Raw genomic sequence first — 14,024 nt, forward strand, 5'->3', positions numbered from 1 at the left:
TTAAATATCTCACTTAAATGATCTTAACATGCTCCACCCAAAAGTTGGTTGTTTATTCAAATGATATTTTTGCTTTCATATCACTAAGAAGTTACTATGAAGTAGATGATTTAAATGTTGGAAAAAGTCGACATCCTCCATTAGGAAACTTTCTAATCCCAAATTTTACATTGTGCCAGTCTTGCATAACTATATTCTGTTTATGGGAATGTTAACTAGCCAAAACATTCTACACTGAAAAACACAAACCTTTTACAGTAAAGTTGAAAATGCTAATGAATAACCTGTCATTACGGGTTGAGTGTAATACAGATTGTGTTCAGCAGGGGGCGCTGAATGCAACTATGAAGACTTGTGGAACAGACTGGAAGTTTGAACTATTTAGAACCAGTGTGTTGAACTGAAGTAGAAGAAGGTGTTAAGATGAAATGTCTAAATCAGTTTTTATTTAAAACCAATAGGTTATGTATGTTTCATAACGTGACCCATTCATCCCATTTGGTGTATAAAGCCCCTAGATTTTTGCCACATTATATATTACTTCTAGATTACTTCTACATTTCAATAGCAAAGTGTTGACGCTTTGTTTGGAGTCATGCTGGTACAACATGTTGAAAAGGCGGTGAGTTGAACGCCCAGAATGCCTGTCACCTTTCCACTAATTACTTTCCTACAGTCACAATGCAGTCAGCCTCCTGCTGCTCCTGCTGCTCCTGCAGGAACACTGTGGACCGCCTCACCAGCATGAAGCCTCCAGCAGGCCTTCTCTCTCTGTCTGTGTGTGTTAGCTTGCTTTCTTCTTCTTCTCTTCCTCACCTGAACCCTGCAGGTGATCCAGGCTGCTTCAAGGTCAACAGCTGCAAATGCATCCTGAAGGACGGCAGCGGAGTGATAAACCTGAGAGGTATGGGGGATGCAGACGGTTTCCTGGGGCGTTTGAGGGCCGTCCCAGTGTACAACACGTCCATGGACACGGAGAGCCTGTTTTCCTTCAGGCCCTGCCAGGTCTTCTCCCAGCCAGAGGACCTGGACCTGGCAGGAGGCGCCTGCTCCGGTGTTGCTGCCTGCCTCATTGTCAGGTAGAAGACAGGGATATACTGTTTTTTGTCCTCGTTGACATTTAATTTATATTTATTTGCTTAAACGTTGGTTCTGTTGATTCAAATGACATTTGGTATGATTGTGTATTTTATAATGCATTTACATTTGACACACTTTTTCTTTAAAACTTTCATGCATTTTTCAACCAAATAAAATTCTTTTTGTACCTTTTATTTTGACGTTCGATCTCATCGCTGCATATTTTAACTAAACTAAGACAGTTTTCTTTTTGTCTCTCTAGGTGTTGACATTCCTTTAACATCTTATGTTGTATTGCTTCCCATACTGTAATTTCACAAAATTTGACAAGTTTTCATAACTTTGCATGGTACAATAAAGTTACTGCCAATTTCTAACACTCCCAGGCTTGGATGGAAAAAACAACAAACAAAAAACAACATCTAGATTATTTTTTAAGACAGAAAGAAGGGAATGGTCAGATTAATAAAAACTGTCATTAAGTAACAAATTCAGAATATTTATAAATACTTCTTGTGAATGTTGATGACTGAAGTTGGAGCAGAAAGGGCACAAAGTCATATACAATAAATCAGAATATATGTCCTGAAGGGTCTGGTCAGATTAAAATCACCTTTTGAAAATAACTTTTAAGTAGGTATTAAACTTACTTTTCATTAAGCTCACACTTCCCAAAAAAATATTGGTTTGATGTAATAATCAAATTTTAAATGTCATGTTTTTATTAGCTGTACGTAGAAAATCAAAAGTAACAGAAATAAAGCCTTTTGTGAACATCCGTCTGGATAGTTGATCTATATATTGTGTTTCATTTAATGATAAAGTTTAAAATAAACGGACTTTTCAATAATATTCGAATTTATTGAACGGGTGTGAAAAGCAGAATGCATCAAAGGTGAATGTGACTCAAGTTAATATATCCCACATGTCATAAATGTTGAGCTACATTATTTTACTTTTTGAGTCTAATCATAAAAACCTAATTTAGCTCTTAGTTCATTGCTTGACATTTATTTATAATTTTAAAAATCTGAAACATTGATCAGAGCAAATAGCTGCTGAGTTTGTGTTCATTTCCACCTGTTGATGGGATATTCACCACTAGGGGGACCCCTAACACACAAAAGCAGGATATCTCCTCTCATGCAAACAATATTGTGTAGATCTATTTGCTAACATGAATGCTGCTTATTAAGATGCATATTTTATTCAGTTATATGTTGATCTTGATGTGGTTCATCAGATTTTTGCAGAATTTTGACCGTGCTGTGGGATTCTGTTAGGATTGTTGTGTTTAACGTGTTAAATATTCATTCTTATGTATCAGGTGAAATCAAACACGTCAGTTATGTGCTGTTTTTCTTGCTTGGTGAGGTCCCCGGGGGCCAGGGGCCACATCAGCCGCTATGTGAACTATGGGATGCACGAGGGCAATGAGTTCCACTACAACCACACTCTGAAGATGCTGACCGTGTTTTACTTTGGTGAGTGGAAACACAAACATTTTCCTACGTTGAGTTTTTGCTTTCATCATGACATCACAGCAGTGTCTGTGTCCTGCTCCAGCTCACAGGGAACAGCCAATGACTGCAGCCCATTACCACTGCAGTCCCAACCAGTCCACGTCCTCCCTCCGAGTCCAGAGCCTCGGCAGCCAGGGCCCCCTGCACATCTGGGTGGAGAGCCCCTGTGCTTGTCCAAACGCCTGCGCTGTGGGGGACCTGGGTCTGGGCACCATCTTCCTCATCATCCTCTCACTCAGCGCAGCTGCATACTTCATTCTTGGTAGTGTTTTGACTCCTGAAGGAGCAAGACGATCTAACTTTATGCCATAAAATGTGTTTAACGATGCCTCAAAAGGTTTTATGCATCTTGAAATTTTTGTACATTTTGAGTTGACCAACCAGTCCTTATGCAGAGTAACTTATGCATGATTGTAAAGTAGAAGAGTAATTATGCATTATGACTAATTTTTTAAATTAACATTTACCTGAAAAGTTCATTAGAACTTTAGTCAGGGGCTGGGTTTTGCTCTCAGAGGGGGCTTAGTTACACTTTAAAACCGGAGCAAGTAACTTTTATAAAAAATAAATGTTCAAATTGACTCCTACCAAACTGTTGTGACAGTTTGGTAGGAGTCAGATAATCTGTGAAAAAATTGAGCTCCTCTGCTTTTTTTTCCCCAGTGCTAACTAGAAACAACCAATCAGAGCCAGGAGGCGGAGCTTTGCGCTGCGCCTCCCCCTCATTTCTCTCTGCTAAGCTGCAGCTTCTTCCTGATAGCATAGCCTGTTATGAAAGCTCAGTCTAGTTTTTCTTTCACGTTAAGTTGTTTCTCCTCCGTCAGCACATTGAGCTGTGGGTACATAAGGTTGATTGACAGTCCTAAGCCCCTCCTCCTGGCTCTGATTGGTTGTTTTTGGTCGGGAGCGGTGTGTCTCTACAGACGGCAACAGTAGCACATAGAGAAAATCAATTTTTTCACAAATTATCTGTCTCATATCATACTGTCATGACATGGTGACAGTTTTAACAAATATGTATGTGCCTGTTAAATACAACGGTATGTCACACTTTTCAGATTTTTATTTGTAAAAGATTTTGAAAATCTCTTCGTATGATTCACAATTATGTTGTACCTTGTGTTGGTCCCGTATGGTTTGCATACGGGGTTTGCATGTCTGCTTTGGGTTTTCTCTGGAGACTCTGGTCCAAACATGTTCAGATTTTTTCAATTGCAGACTGTTTTTATGTGCTTGTTTGCTTCTATGTCTCTGAGTTCACTGTGGACTGGATTCTTGTAAGGACTTATACTGTTGCTCATCCAGTGACAGCTGGGACAGATTCCAGCTGTCACTCGACAACCTATCAACCTAACTCTCAGCATAATTAGGTTGTTTAGATGTCTAAATTCCCAGGAAACCATACAACCCAAAAACACCATGACATGGTACTAGTGAGCTCCTCCTCTGTGTGTACAGGCTCCTGCGCTCTCCAGCCGTTCCAGAGCAGCAGCGGGATGCAGATCTCTCCAGAGCGCAGCGTGTGGTGCATGATCTGCTACTTCTGCAGCGAGACACGACCAACACCTGCGCCTGGGCTGAAGAGGATCAGAAGAGTCAGCAGAGTTTAGGTTGTTTTGTAAAAGGAATCTGAGTTCAATGATCATCAGAGGTGATGATGTTTGACTTGTGCATTATTTTAAAACGTAACCGAAACAGAAATACTTAAAATGCCGGGATTCTGGGATGAGAAAAAACTTTCCTCATATAAAATGCAAATAAAAAAAACAACACAATGTGGTACCTAAGGAGACTGTGGGGGGGGGGGACAACACTCAGCAGGAGCCACCCCTCAACTCCCCCACACTCTTTGGTTGGACTGCTGGTTGTGGTGGTGGGGATTGGTGAGCTGTGTGTGTGTGTGTGTGTGTGTGTGTGCGTGCATGCGTGTGTGTGTATTGTTTCAGCCCCTTTTGGGGTGGGCAGCTGTGGGGGGTTGAGGGTTGGGTGCACCTGCTAGATGGGTCCTGTACGGGTCTGTGACCCTGTTTCCAGAACCTGGACTGGTCTTCAGTGGGGGAGGAGACAGCGGGTTGGATTTGGGGGGGATCTGATTGGACCGCAGGTTTCTGCCCCCATGCCTCGCTGTTGGAGCCATGGCTGCCCTATGGGGGGTTCCAGTGTCTGTCCGCATGGCCCCTGCCACATTTCTTTTCCTCCTAACAGGTTAGTTTGATTCTCAGTTTAATGGCTTTTTTCACATTACACATGAAATGAAAAAAGCTTTGAAATTCTAAATCATCTTATCACAAAACCCTGGTATGTAATAGAGTTGAGCAGACTTTTAAAAACTACCATAACCTGAAAATTTGCTTTGAACACTTAAGGAGAAAACTGTTTCTTTGGCTTGTTTTAATTTGACCTCAGATAATGTAAGAAAACAAAGCTGAGCAGAAAACAAATGACTTTCTGCTTGGTTTAATTAGTGGTGGGCTTTGGGCCAGCCTCCTGCTCCCCCGGTGTCTCATTCTTTGTGTCTAATTAGTGGTTAGAGCGTTACCTCCATCTCTTCTCACTGTGTGGTCCCAACTTGCCTTTGCAGCTGTCTTTTATTATGAAACAAATACAGAACACCTGTTTCACTTAAGAAGTCATTTGTGTGGCATTAGTGCATGGCTTGTCCCAAACGTCCTTATTATGTTGGCCTTTTGACAGAGGAACATTTCTTCTGCTGGGGCTGTTGGGCCTTCTTCACCAGAAGCAACTGGCTGGAGTCTCGCTGATCAGTGTGGAGGCTGTTTGGAACCAGCAGCAGTGTTGAGTCGTGTGGAGATATTTCAGAGGTGAACTGGCTCAATCTGTTATCTGCCCTGTGCCTTGTTGTTTCTGCTGTGATGTCAGAGGGGCCCACGGCTGGCCTCTGCTGGTATGTGAAGCCTGAACGTCGTTTGGTTTCGACCTCGCATTCTTCAGGTCTGCAGACAACACAGGAGCACATGGAACTGTAGCATCTAGCTGCAATGAGGTCAACTCATTAAATGCATCTCAGCTGTTTCCTTCCAGTTCTGACTCTGAGCACTGCCTTGTTTAAAGGGAGCGGGATCAAGTAAAATCAACTTTTTTGAGCTTTTATCATGTTATGTTTTTCCCTCAACAAAGATACACCTGGAGTGTTGCCTTGATTCTGTCATGCATGTTTGAGAAATCTGTGAATCTCCATGACAACCATTCAGCTGTACAAAACACCTGGGTGGACTTAACCCCACCTTTATGGTCACAGCTCCTCCTCAGAGATGCTGATTCCAAGCACCCCTCCCTTCATGGCTCCTCCACTCAGCGCCTTCAGACTAGCCAGCAGCAATTAGCAAACACCTGGTGGAACTGTGCATCTGCTGGGCTCATTATTGGATGCCTTAAAAAAAGCTCCCATACCTTGCTGAAAAGTTACTTGTAAGTTACTTTTGTCTTATTTAAAGTGCATTAAGATATTTAAATTAGTAAGATTTGTGTTTTTGAAGTGTAAAAGCTCGAGTCTTTTGTGATATGAAGTTAATTCCAAAGCCGTCAAGCTTTTGTTTTGGGTCTGACTTATTGGTTTTCTGCATGTTAAATACATGACCTGGTTTTTAGGTAATGAATCACCTGAAAACTACATTTTAGGTCATTTGAACAACATGTTTCACCTTCCAGGGACTTTATGTCTAAGTTTTTATATTATTGACTGTGTAGTTTTAGCCTAAACCCCCATGCATGTCCAGAGCCCCCCACCCCTTATCTCCATCCTTTGCTGTTTCTGCTCAGACATTTCACTGAATTCTTTTGCACAGAACACAGTGTAACTTCATCCTCCTGGACTTTTGTGTAGCATGGCGTGATTCCATGGATATACAATAACATATCCCTGTTAGACCCAGTGGGCATGTTTTCTCATGCACTGCAGTTGTTCTAATTGCTTGGGAAAATAGCTTTTGTCTCCCCACCCTCCAACTGGGATCATTCTGTTCAGGATAGGAGGCTAAAACACATAAAATCTGTCAAAGAAACATTTAATAAAAGTGATGCAGATGGCTGTTTGCATGACCTGCAGCAGCGCCTACACATTTTTAACACCATTCATGACCCTCACCTCATATCTGCAGCATTCGGCTCATTCTCCTCACAAACTGCTGAAGGGAGATACAGATCCAGCCCTGAAATCCGTGCGGAGCCATAATGTTCAAAACTAAACCTGCTTCTTGTCATCACAGAGAATTATGGGTATTTCTGAAGGCAAAATGAATTTAGTAAAATTCATTACCGAGATGTAATTTAGGATTTGCCAACAATCATTACTAGCCAGAACTGGATGATGGAATGAAAACAAACAATCTGAACAACTGATTACAGCTTATCACCAAAGTTGTAATCACGCAAAACTGCTGCAAGGGAGACAAAAAAAACTGTCAGCAATGCCAATCTGTGTAATAAGCAAAGAATGCAAAACACAGAAATGTTCATGTCAACTAGCAGTGAAATTTTGTTTGAATCATCACAAACAAGCCCAGCTGTTCCCACCCAGAGCCAGAAGAAAACTCAAATGTGCACATTGTCTGGACCCAATTACAGAGACTTGCTGGCACTTGGAAGCTGTTATGTTTGTGTGCACACTGATTCAAATTTCCTTTCAAGTGGTTGGCAGTGAGAATAAACTGTCACATTTCAGCACCACACAGAAAGATCTGTGGTGGCTCCGCTTCAGATGACCCCTAACTGAGGTTTCTGACCATTCGTCATGTTAGTCAAAGCAGGCTCAGGTTCTTTAGTCAATACTACGGGTCTTAGAGTAGAGACAAGAGAGGAGTCAGTTATTGGGCATCTGATTAAATGCTCCCTTTAGGAGATTTTACAGACAATCTGGGTGTAGTGATGGACTCTGATCTGAACCTTCAGACACATAGAGACAGTTACAAAGTCGGCCTTCTGTCACCTGAAGAACACAACTAGGATTAAAGAACTTACGTCCCAGCAAAATTTAGAGAAACTCATCCATGCATTTATCTTTAGTTGCATTGATTACTGAAACAGTGTCTTCACGTCTGCCTAAAAAAAATCAAACCTCCAGCTACAGCTGATCCAGAACGCTGCTGCTGGTGTTCTCACTTTAGATCACCCCAGATCTAAAGTCTTTCCACTGAGAGAATAGACTTTAAAATACTGCTGACGGTTTGTAGATTACTGAATGTCTTAGCACCACAAAACATAAAGCTCTGCTGTTGTTACATCAACCTTCCAGACCTCTCTGGTCTCCTGGTTCTGGGATGCAGACCAGAAATAGAACCAAACATGGAGGAGCAGCATTCAGCTTCTATTCACCACAAATCTGGAACAAACATCCAGAAAACTGAAAACAGCTGTAACCCTGAGTTCCTTTAAATCCAGAATAAAAACCCACCTGATTGGATCTGCTTTCGATTCTTAATAAGTGGATCATTGATCAGAGCATTTGATGTATATTTGCTTGATGATGGCTTTGGACAAAATGCAATATTTATTGCTTGTTTCATAAACGGTTACTGTATTATGTTTTGAACTGCCTTGTTGCTGAATGTGCTGTACTGGTAAGCTTGACTACATCTCCCTTCAGCTCTGGGAAAGCCTTGGAATGCCAGAGGGAAGAGAAGACGGACGGAGGGAGGGATAAAAGAACGGTTGGTCGGATGGTTTCACAGAACTCTGCCCTAGAACTTAGCAGGGCTGCACAGGTTTAATTTGAACATGCTTTTTCAATTACTCACTTGCTGTGTGACTGACTGGATCTCTCCAGTTTCTCCCAAGTGCAGCCCCACCTTCATGGGGCTTTTCAACTTTGTTCCCCACACTGCACCAGAGAGCAGAGGAGCTCTGCTTTCCAGACTCCCTCTGTTGCACCTTTGCGGCAGAGGGCAGCAGAATCCCTGCTCTGATACACACTTTTTTTCATCTTGGGGGGGAAAATATTAAATTTTCATTGAGATTAATGACTAAATTTAACTTAAAGTAAGGTAACAAGCATGTAGCAACAGCGGGGAGAAAAAAAACCTCCCCTTTAACAGGAAGAAACCTCCAGCAGAACTAGAACTGGGCTCAGTACAAGCGGTCATCTGCCATGACAGACCGGGGGTTTGAGAATAAAGAGCAGGATGTACAGAAAAAAAAAACACAGAAGATCCAGGAGTTAATTATATGTTGAAGGGATAGTATTTTGTATTTTCCAGGCACATAGTTTTAGTTTTATAGTCAAGTAACTGTTCATTTCAGTTGATATAAAAATACTGTATGTATCAGATATAGCTTAAAAGATATTCAACTTTGTAATTTAAAGTTGAAATTGGGCCTCTGAAGCTCTGAAGAACCAGCAGCTCTGAGGAGGAGCTGTGTCCTTGAAGGCAGAGCTGGACGTCCACCCAGGTGTTTTACACAGCTGAATGGTTGCCATAGAAATGATAGGATTTTTCAAACATGCATTAAAGAATCAAGGCAACACTCCAAGTATGTTTTTGATGATGAAATAACATTATGACAAGATTTAAAGATCAACAAAGTCGACTTCACTTAATTCTGTCCTTTGGAAGAAAAACGTCTAGGAGAAGAGAGAGGTTAAATAGAAAGTCTGAATCAAGTCTATCATCTGTTAAGGGAACATGGTGTTCTCTGCTGTTGTACGAATGGAGTTTGCAGTGAAATTAGCCGAATATGGTAATTTTGAAAACTGAAGAAATAAAATAAGGCAGCGTTCTGTGCCAGTGTTTACCTTGTCGGCTCAGAGATCCGGGGTCTCTGGAGGAAGGCTGAGCCTCCATCAGAGGAAGGAACGGTCTGAGTTCGTTCCAGACGGTTTCAGGCTGAACGCTCCTTCAGACAGACACGCTTTCATCTTCTGCACACTTCATTTTGCTCTTCCTCCTGCCCTTTATTACACATTGTTGTTTATATGGACATATTGGGAGTAAATCACTCACATATCCAACATGTTTGTGTTGCACAGCTGAGAGGCACCACATAAACAACTTTATGGGCCTTTATAGACTTTTCAAAGCCTCAGAAAATAACATTGCATTAATATAATTTATTCTCTGTGCTTTGTGGCATGGAATGAATACAGTACATGGAGAAAAATAAATCAAAGCATCTGCTCAGAATCTGTATTTTATTATATTTATTGCATTTATACTTTAGGAGCTGAGACATTCCAGAAAAATCTGGTTGTGCTTCTAATAAGTGGAACCAGGATGCTACAACTCAATGTGTCAGCCACACGATATGTCAGCCACATGGGCCGGCCTCAGTATTTTTAGTCCACATAGAGAGAACACATTTTGGGAAATGTTAAGAAATATCTCAGTGTCATTACATGCTGTTGTCCCATCCTGACTGTTTCTTTCAGGGCTTTATTACTACAGAATAGAGGGGAAAACACTAGAGAGAGAGAGAGACAGATCTGCTGCAGGCTTCATCTTCTTATGTTATATCTGTTGAACAATGCTGATCCTAAAATCTGTACTAGTGTATTTAATGATAAGAATGGTCTGTTCCTTTAGTTTGTGTAACACAGTATCTGTTGGAGTTGGTTTCTGAGGTTTAGTCCCAGATTAGTGCAGTGTTAATGTCTAGACACCATTTCTCTTCCTGCTTTAGGTGAAGACAGTAATCACTGATCAGGTTCTGTTTGTTAATACACACTACTTATTTACTTTTAGCAAAAGATTGTTATAATTTCAATAAGCCTCCCTGCATTTATCTGTTGAGAGTGAAAATGTTGTCTCTGTCTGTCAGTTTGATGGTTTAGATCCGTTTTAACAGTACGTGTCTCAGAGTTTTATCCTTTTACTTGTGGCGTTCCACAAAGCTCCATTAGGCCCTTTCCAGTTTAACTCTGTATGATCTCTGACTGGTGCAATAAGGAAAAACCTCATCAGCTTTGATCAATATGCAGATGATATATAAACACACGTTTAATCTTTGCTGAACTGCTAGAAGTTCTTAAATTCTAGGTTGTTGGAAATGAGGACATGAAGAATAATGTAATTATGAACATAAAGTTCACAAAAAGATAGAAAAGCTGTAAGAAAATTTTGTTGACAGTCATTCCAGCTCACAATCACTTTTACTACATCACTTATGTTTAGAAAAAGCTCTTCTACTGCAATTCTTCATCAAATTTACCAAATTCATTCATTCTGAAACCTGCTGAAGAATAAGAGTAACAAATTACCCTAAAACTGAAATTCTTCCACTGGTTTAAATTGAATTGATTTAATAATTTAATCAGTTTCTACATGTCTTCGTGGTTTCACATGCCCTTCCTGAGTCAGATGAGGGGGAGGAGCCAACTGATGACTTACTGTAGTCTGACTGCATTTTTCTTATGCTTTTCAGTTTTTGACTTTTTTATGATGCAAATGTTTGTGAACTTTGTTGTTACAGTTATTGTAAGTATAATTTTATACTTTTACTGTTCAATTCTATTTTGTCTTTTGTTCCTTTGCTTTAATTTTTTCTTTGCAAATATATTTCTTGTTTTTTTGAAAAGCACATTGAGAGTAATGGTGACAATTACCATTATTACAAGAATGGTAATTATTTTTTTAAGCTTAATTTAATTTATTTCTGCCTAGCAGTGGAGGTTGTTGCCACATAGTGACTATAAAATCTTTTTAAATACAAACCATTAGAAAGAAGTGAACAGACTGACTTAGATTTCTTTCTTTTAACCAACAGATTAGTGATTGACTGGTTGTGAAATGTGTCATCTGTCATCTCCTCACAGCAGACCACTCAGCTTTAAACCAGTTAGTGAACAGATGAATGTTTGAAAAAAAGCAGAATGCTCTGCTCACTGGAACTAAAACGTCCATTTGGAGTGCTTTGAACAAGCAGGGTTATCAACAGCACTTTAACACAAAGCATGTGTGTTCTCATGGTTACAGTTTACTTCCAGAAACTTCCCAGCATTGTTCCGAGTTCTGCTCCAGGTCTCACCTGCTCCCATCCGCCTACCTGAGCACCGTGGAATGACACAGTTCCTGTTCTGTAATGTTCCTCTGATTGTGCCTCCACACCCTGCTGATGATTTTACCAAGACGCCTGTCACCGTAGATCCTCTCCGCTGCTGTTAAGGGGACGGCAAGTTCATTCTGTGGGTTTGTTAGCGGTTGACGGGGGGCTGGGCAGAGTGGGCCGCCATGGCTCTCTCTCCTCATCGTTACAGGGCTGCGGGTTTTTGTGTAACAATGGCCTAACAGCAAATATTTTAACGATGCGTTTTCCCTCCCTGATTACCTGGTCCACTCTTGAACCACTCTGTGAATCACATGTGCTGCACAGTTTTCCTTGAAGCATTCTGTGGGAACTGGGCTGTTAGAACATAGCAGCAGCTTTAGATGCCAAATGAGCTGCGGTGAGCCTTGTTAAATGGTCCAAATGAAACTCAACCAATAGCTGTAAACCATCCTGGACCGGCAAGGCCTTTCTGCTAATAAAGAGAAAGTGTTAATAAAATCAGACAGTTGGAATCAAGTGTAAACATGATTCTCATTTTCTGTTCCTTCATGTCCTTTTAACTACTGGGAAGGTACAAAATTAATAAGAAGCTCAACATTCACTAAATGATTCTCAGTGTTTAGGTTCAATCCAGAACCTTCTATGCTAAAAAATAAAAAGTTGAACAAAGCAAACTTTGAGTTGACATGGCAATAATGTGTTAATAAGTGAGGAATAAGTACCTGTTTCATATTCTCACTGAGGACTAAGGCCAGATTGGGTTGGGCTGCTTATGAACATGTTTGGGAGGTGGGAGTGTTCAAAATCAGGCTGCTTTTCACAATGTTTGGCAGGTTTTTAGAAAGTTAACTTTATATATAGATGGATAGATAGATAGATAAAGCAGAGAGAGATTGCGCTAAGCAAAGCTGCTACCACAATTGATACAGTACAAACCATAAAAGACGTGAACACCACAATAAAATAAAAAACATATTCCCATACATTCCAGCAAATCAGACCGGAGCATCAGCAGCCTGACGAAAAACTATGAGTCTACTTCATTTAATATTCTGATTGATGTAGAAACAGATGAATTTTAAAATCTGTTAAATCTGCAAGCAGGGTTTCTAAAACGTTTGCCAGATGATAACAGTTGGTATTGTGAGTTGATGTGAGAGGGATCAGACAGGACAGTGAGGTCAGAGGTCACACTCTTCATAGATGGACTGCAGGGAGGAGTTATCAGTTCCTTCCTATCACCAGGTTGTATAATGTAACTAAATTTATATTTTAGTTTTAGTTTATTGATTATCACGCCATGCCGACATGCCAAACCTGGTGATTCTTTTCAATACGTCCTGATAGGAAAATCACATGAGCTTCTGGTTCACCCCAAAGACTCTGAGTCTGTGTACAAAATACAATCTCTGTTGAACATAACATCTTAACTAGATGAACAGATTATCTTGGCGAACACTCAGATATCTGTAAGAACAAACCTGCTTTGTTTTCTGGTCATGAATAAAAAGAGACTTGGAGTCAATCAGCATCTCTTCTGTTTTCCTGGTATTAATAATGAGGTGGTGGTCATTACAAACACTGAACAAAGAACTGGACCTCATTAAAGTACGATGAGGGAACCAAATCCTCATGCAGCCAGCTGAGAGCAGCAGTATGATCTGAGGATTTCAAAACCTGATTCCCAGGCAGCTGCTGATTCAGTGATTAGTGTAAATAGAGAAGAGGACAAGAGAAGGAACACAACCTGGGGAACATCCTGAGCTCTGATTGGCTGCTGTTGACTCTAACAAACGTTGATCTGAATGAAACCAGTTAATAAGAAGTGGATTGAGATTCATCGGCTGTAATTTCTTGATGAGCAGGTGAACCTGGAGGGGATTAAAAGCAGAACTGAAATCTACAAACAAAAATCAGGACAGGGTTTTGGTTTTTCTACAGGTTTAAGTGTTAGGTGTGTGATGGCCGTCCATGTCTGTATGGAATCCGGAAAGGATCAAGACCAGGATTTATCTCTGATTTCAAGAGGGACACTTCATTACTACTGACCAATAGTCATTGTTATCAGGTGGACTTGATTTCGTGGGAACTGAAATGTAGGACCCTAAGTAGGACATATAAAGAAAATTTGGAGTTTCGTTAGGTTGAGATTCAGGCTGATTTTATTTGGAGCTGGACGGGTTTTATGTTGGGATGGAAATGGTTAGTCAGATCTGGCAACCCAGGCCACCATACTAAAGATCTTTGAGGTTAGATCAGTCAGTGTCTGAAATAATTACTTTTATTTTTTTAATTATTTGACTGACTGAAAGACTGTCATTGGCTAGTTTAGGTGCTCTGACACCTAACCATCCACTTTCTTTAGCAGTCAACAGGGCAACACAGAAAGACAAACAACCACACGCACACACACACACACACACA

General features: G+C 40.6%; 1 protein-coding gene and 1 long non-coding RNA gene across 2 annotated transcripts; both read left to right on the plus strand.

Moving 5' to 3' along the window:
- Positions 1–88: 88 nt before the first annotated feature.
- Positions 89–4,479, plus strand: LOC107836831 (uncharacterized). The gene is made up of 4 exons (XM_016674136.1): positions 89–1,079; positions 2,455–2,564; positions 2,647–2,865; positions 4,062–4,479. The coding sequence occupies exons 1-4, from the start codon at positions 682–684 to the stop codon at positions 4,211–4,213; spliced, it is 879 nt and encodes a 292-aa protein (XP_016529622.1). The 5' UTR covers positions 89–681; the 3' UTR covers positions 4,214–4,479.
- A 1,372-nt stretch (positions 4,480–5,851) lies between these two features.
- Positions 5,852–12,272, plus strand: LOC103141921 (uncharacterized). The gene is made up of 3 exons (XR_476635.2): positions 5,852–6,032; positions 8,206–8,269; positions 11,528–12,272. It is a non-coding gene; the product is annotated as an uncharacterized LOC103141921 (long non-coding RNA).
- Positions 12,273–14,024: the final 1,752 nt, after the last annotated feature.

Source organism: Poecilia formosa, unplaced genomic scaffold (genome assembly GCF_000485575.1).
Source record: "Poecilia formosa unplaced genomic scaffold, Poecilia_formosa-5.1.2 Scaffold91, whole genome shotgun sequence".
Taxonomy (NCBI): domain Eukaryota; kingdom Metazoa; phylum Chordata; class Actinopteri; order Cyprinodontiformes; family Poeciliidae; genus Poecilia; species Poecilia formosa.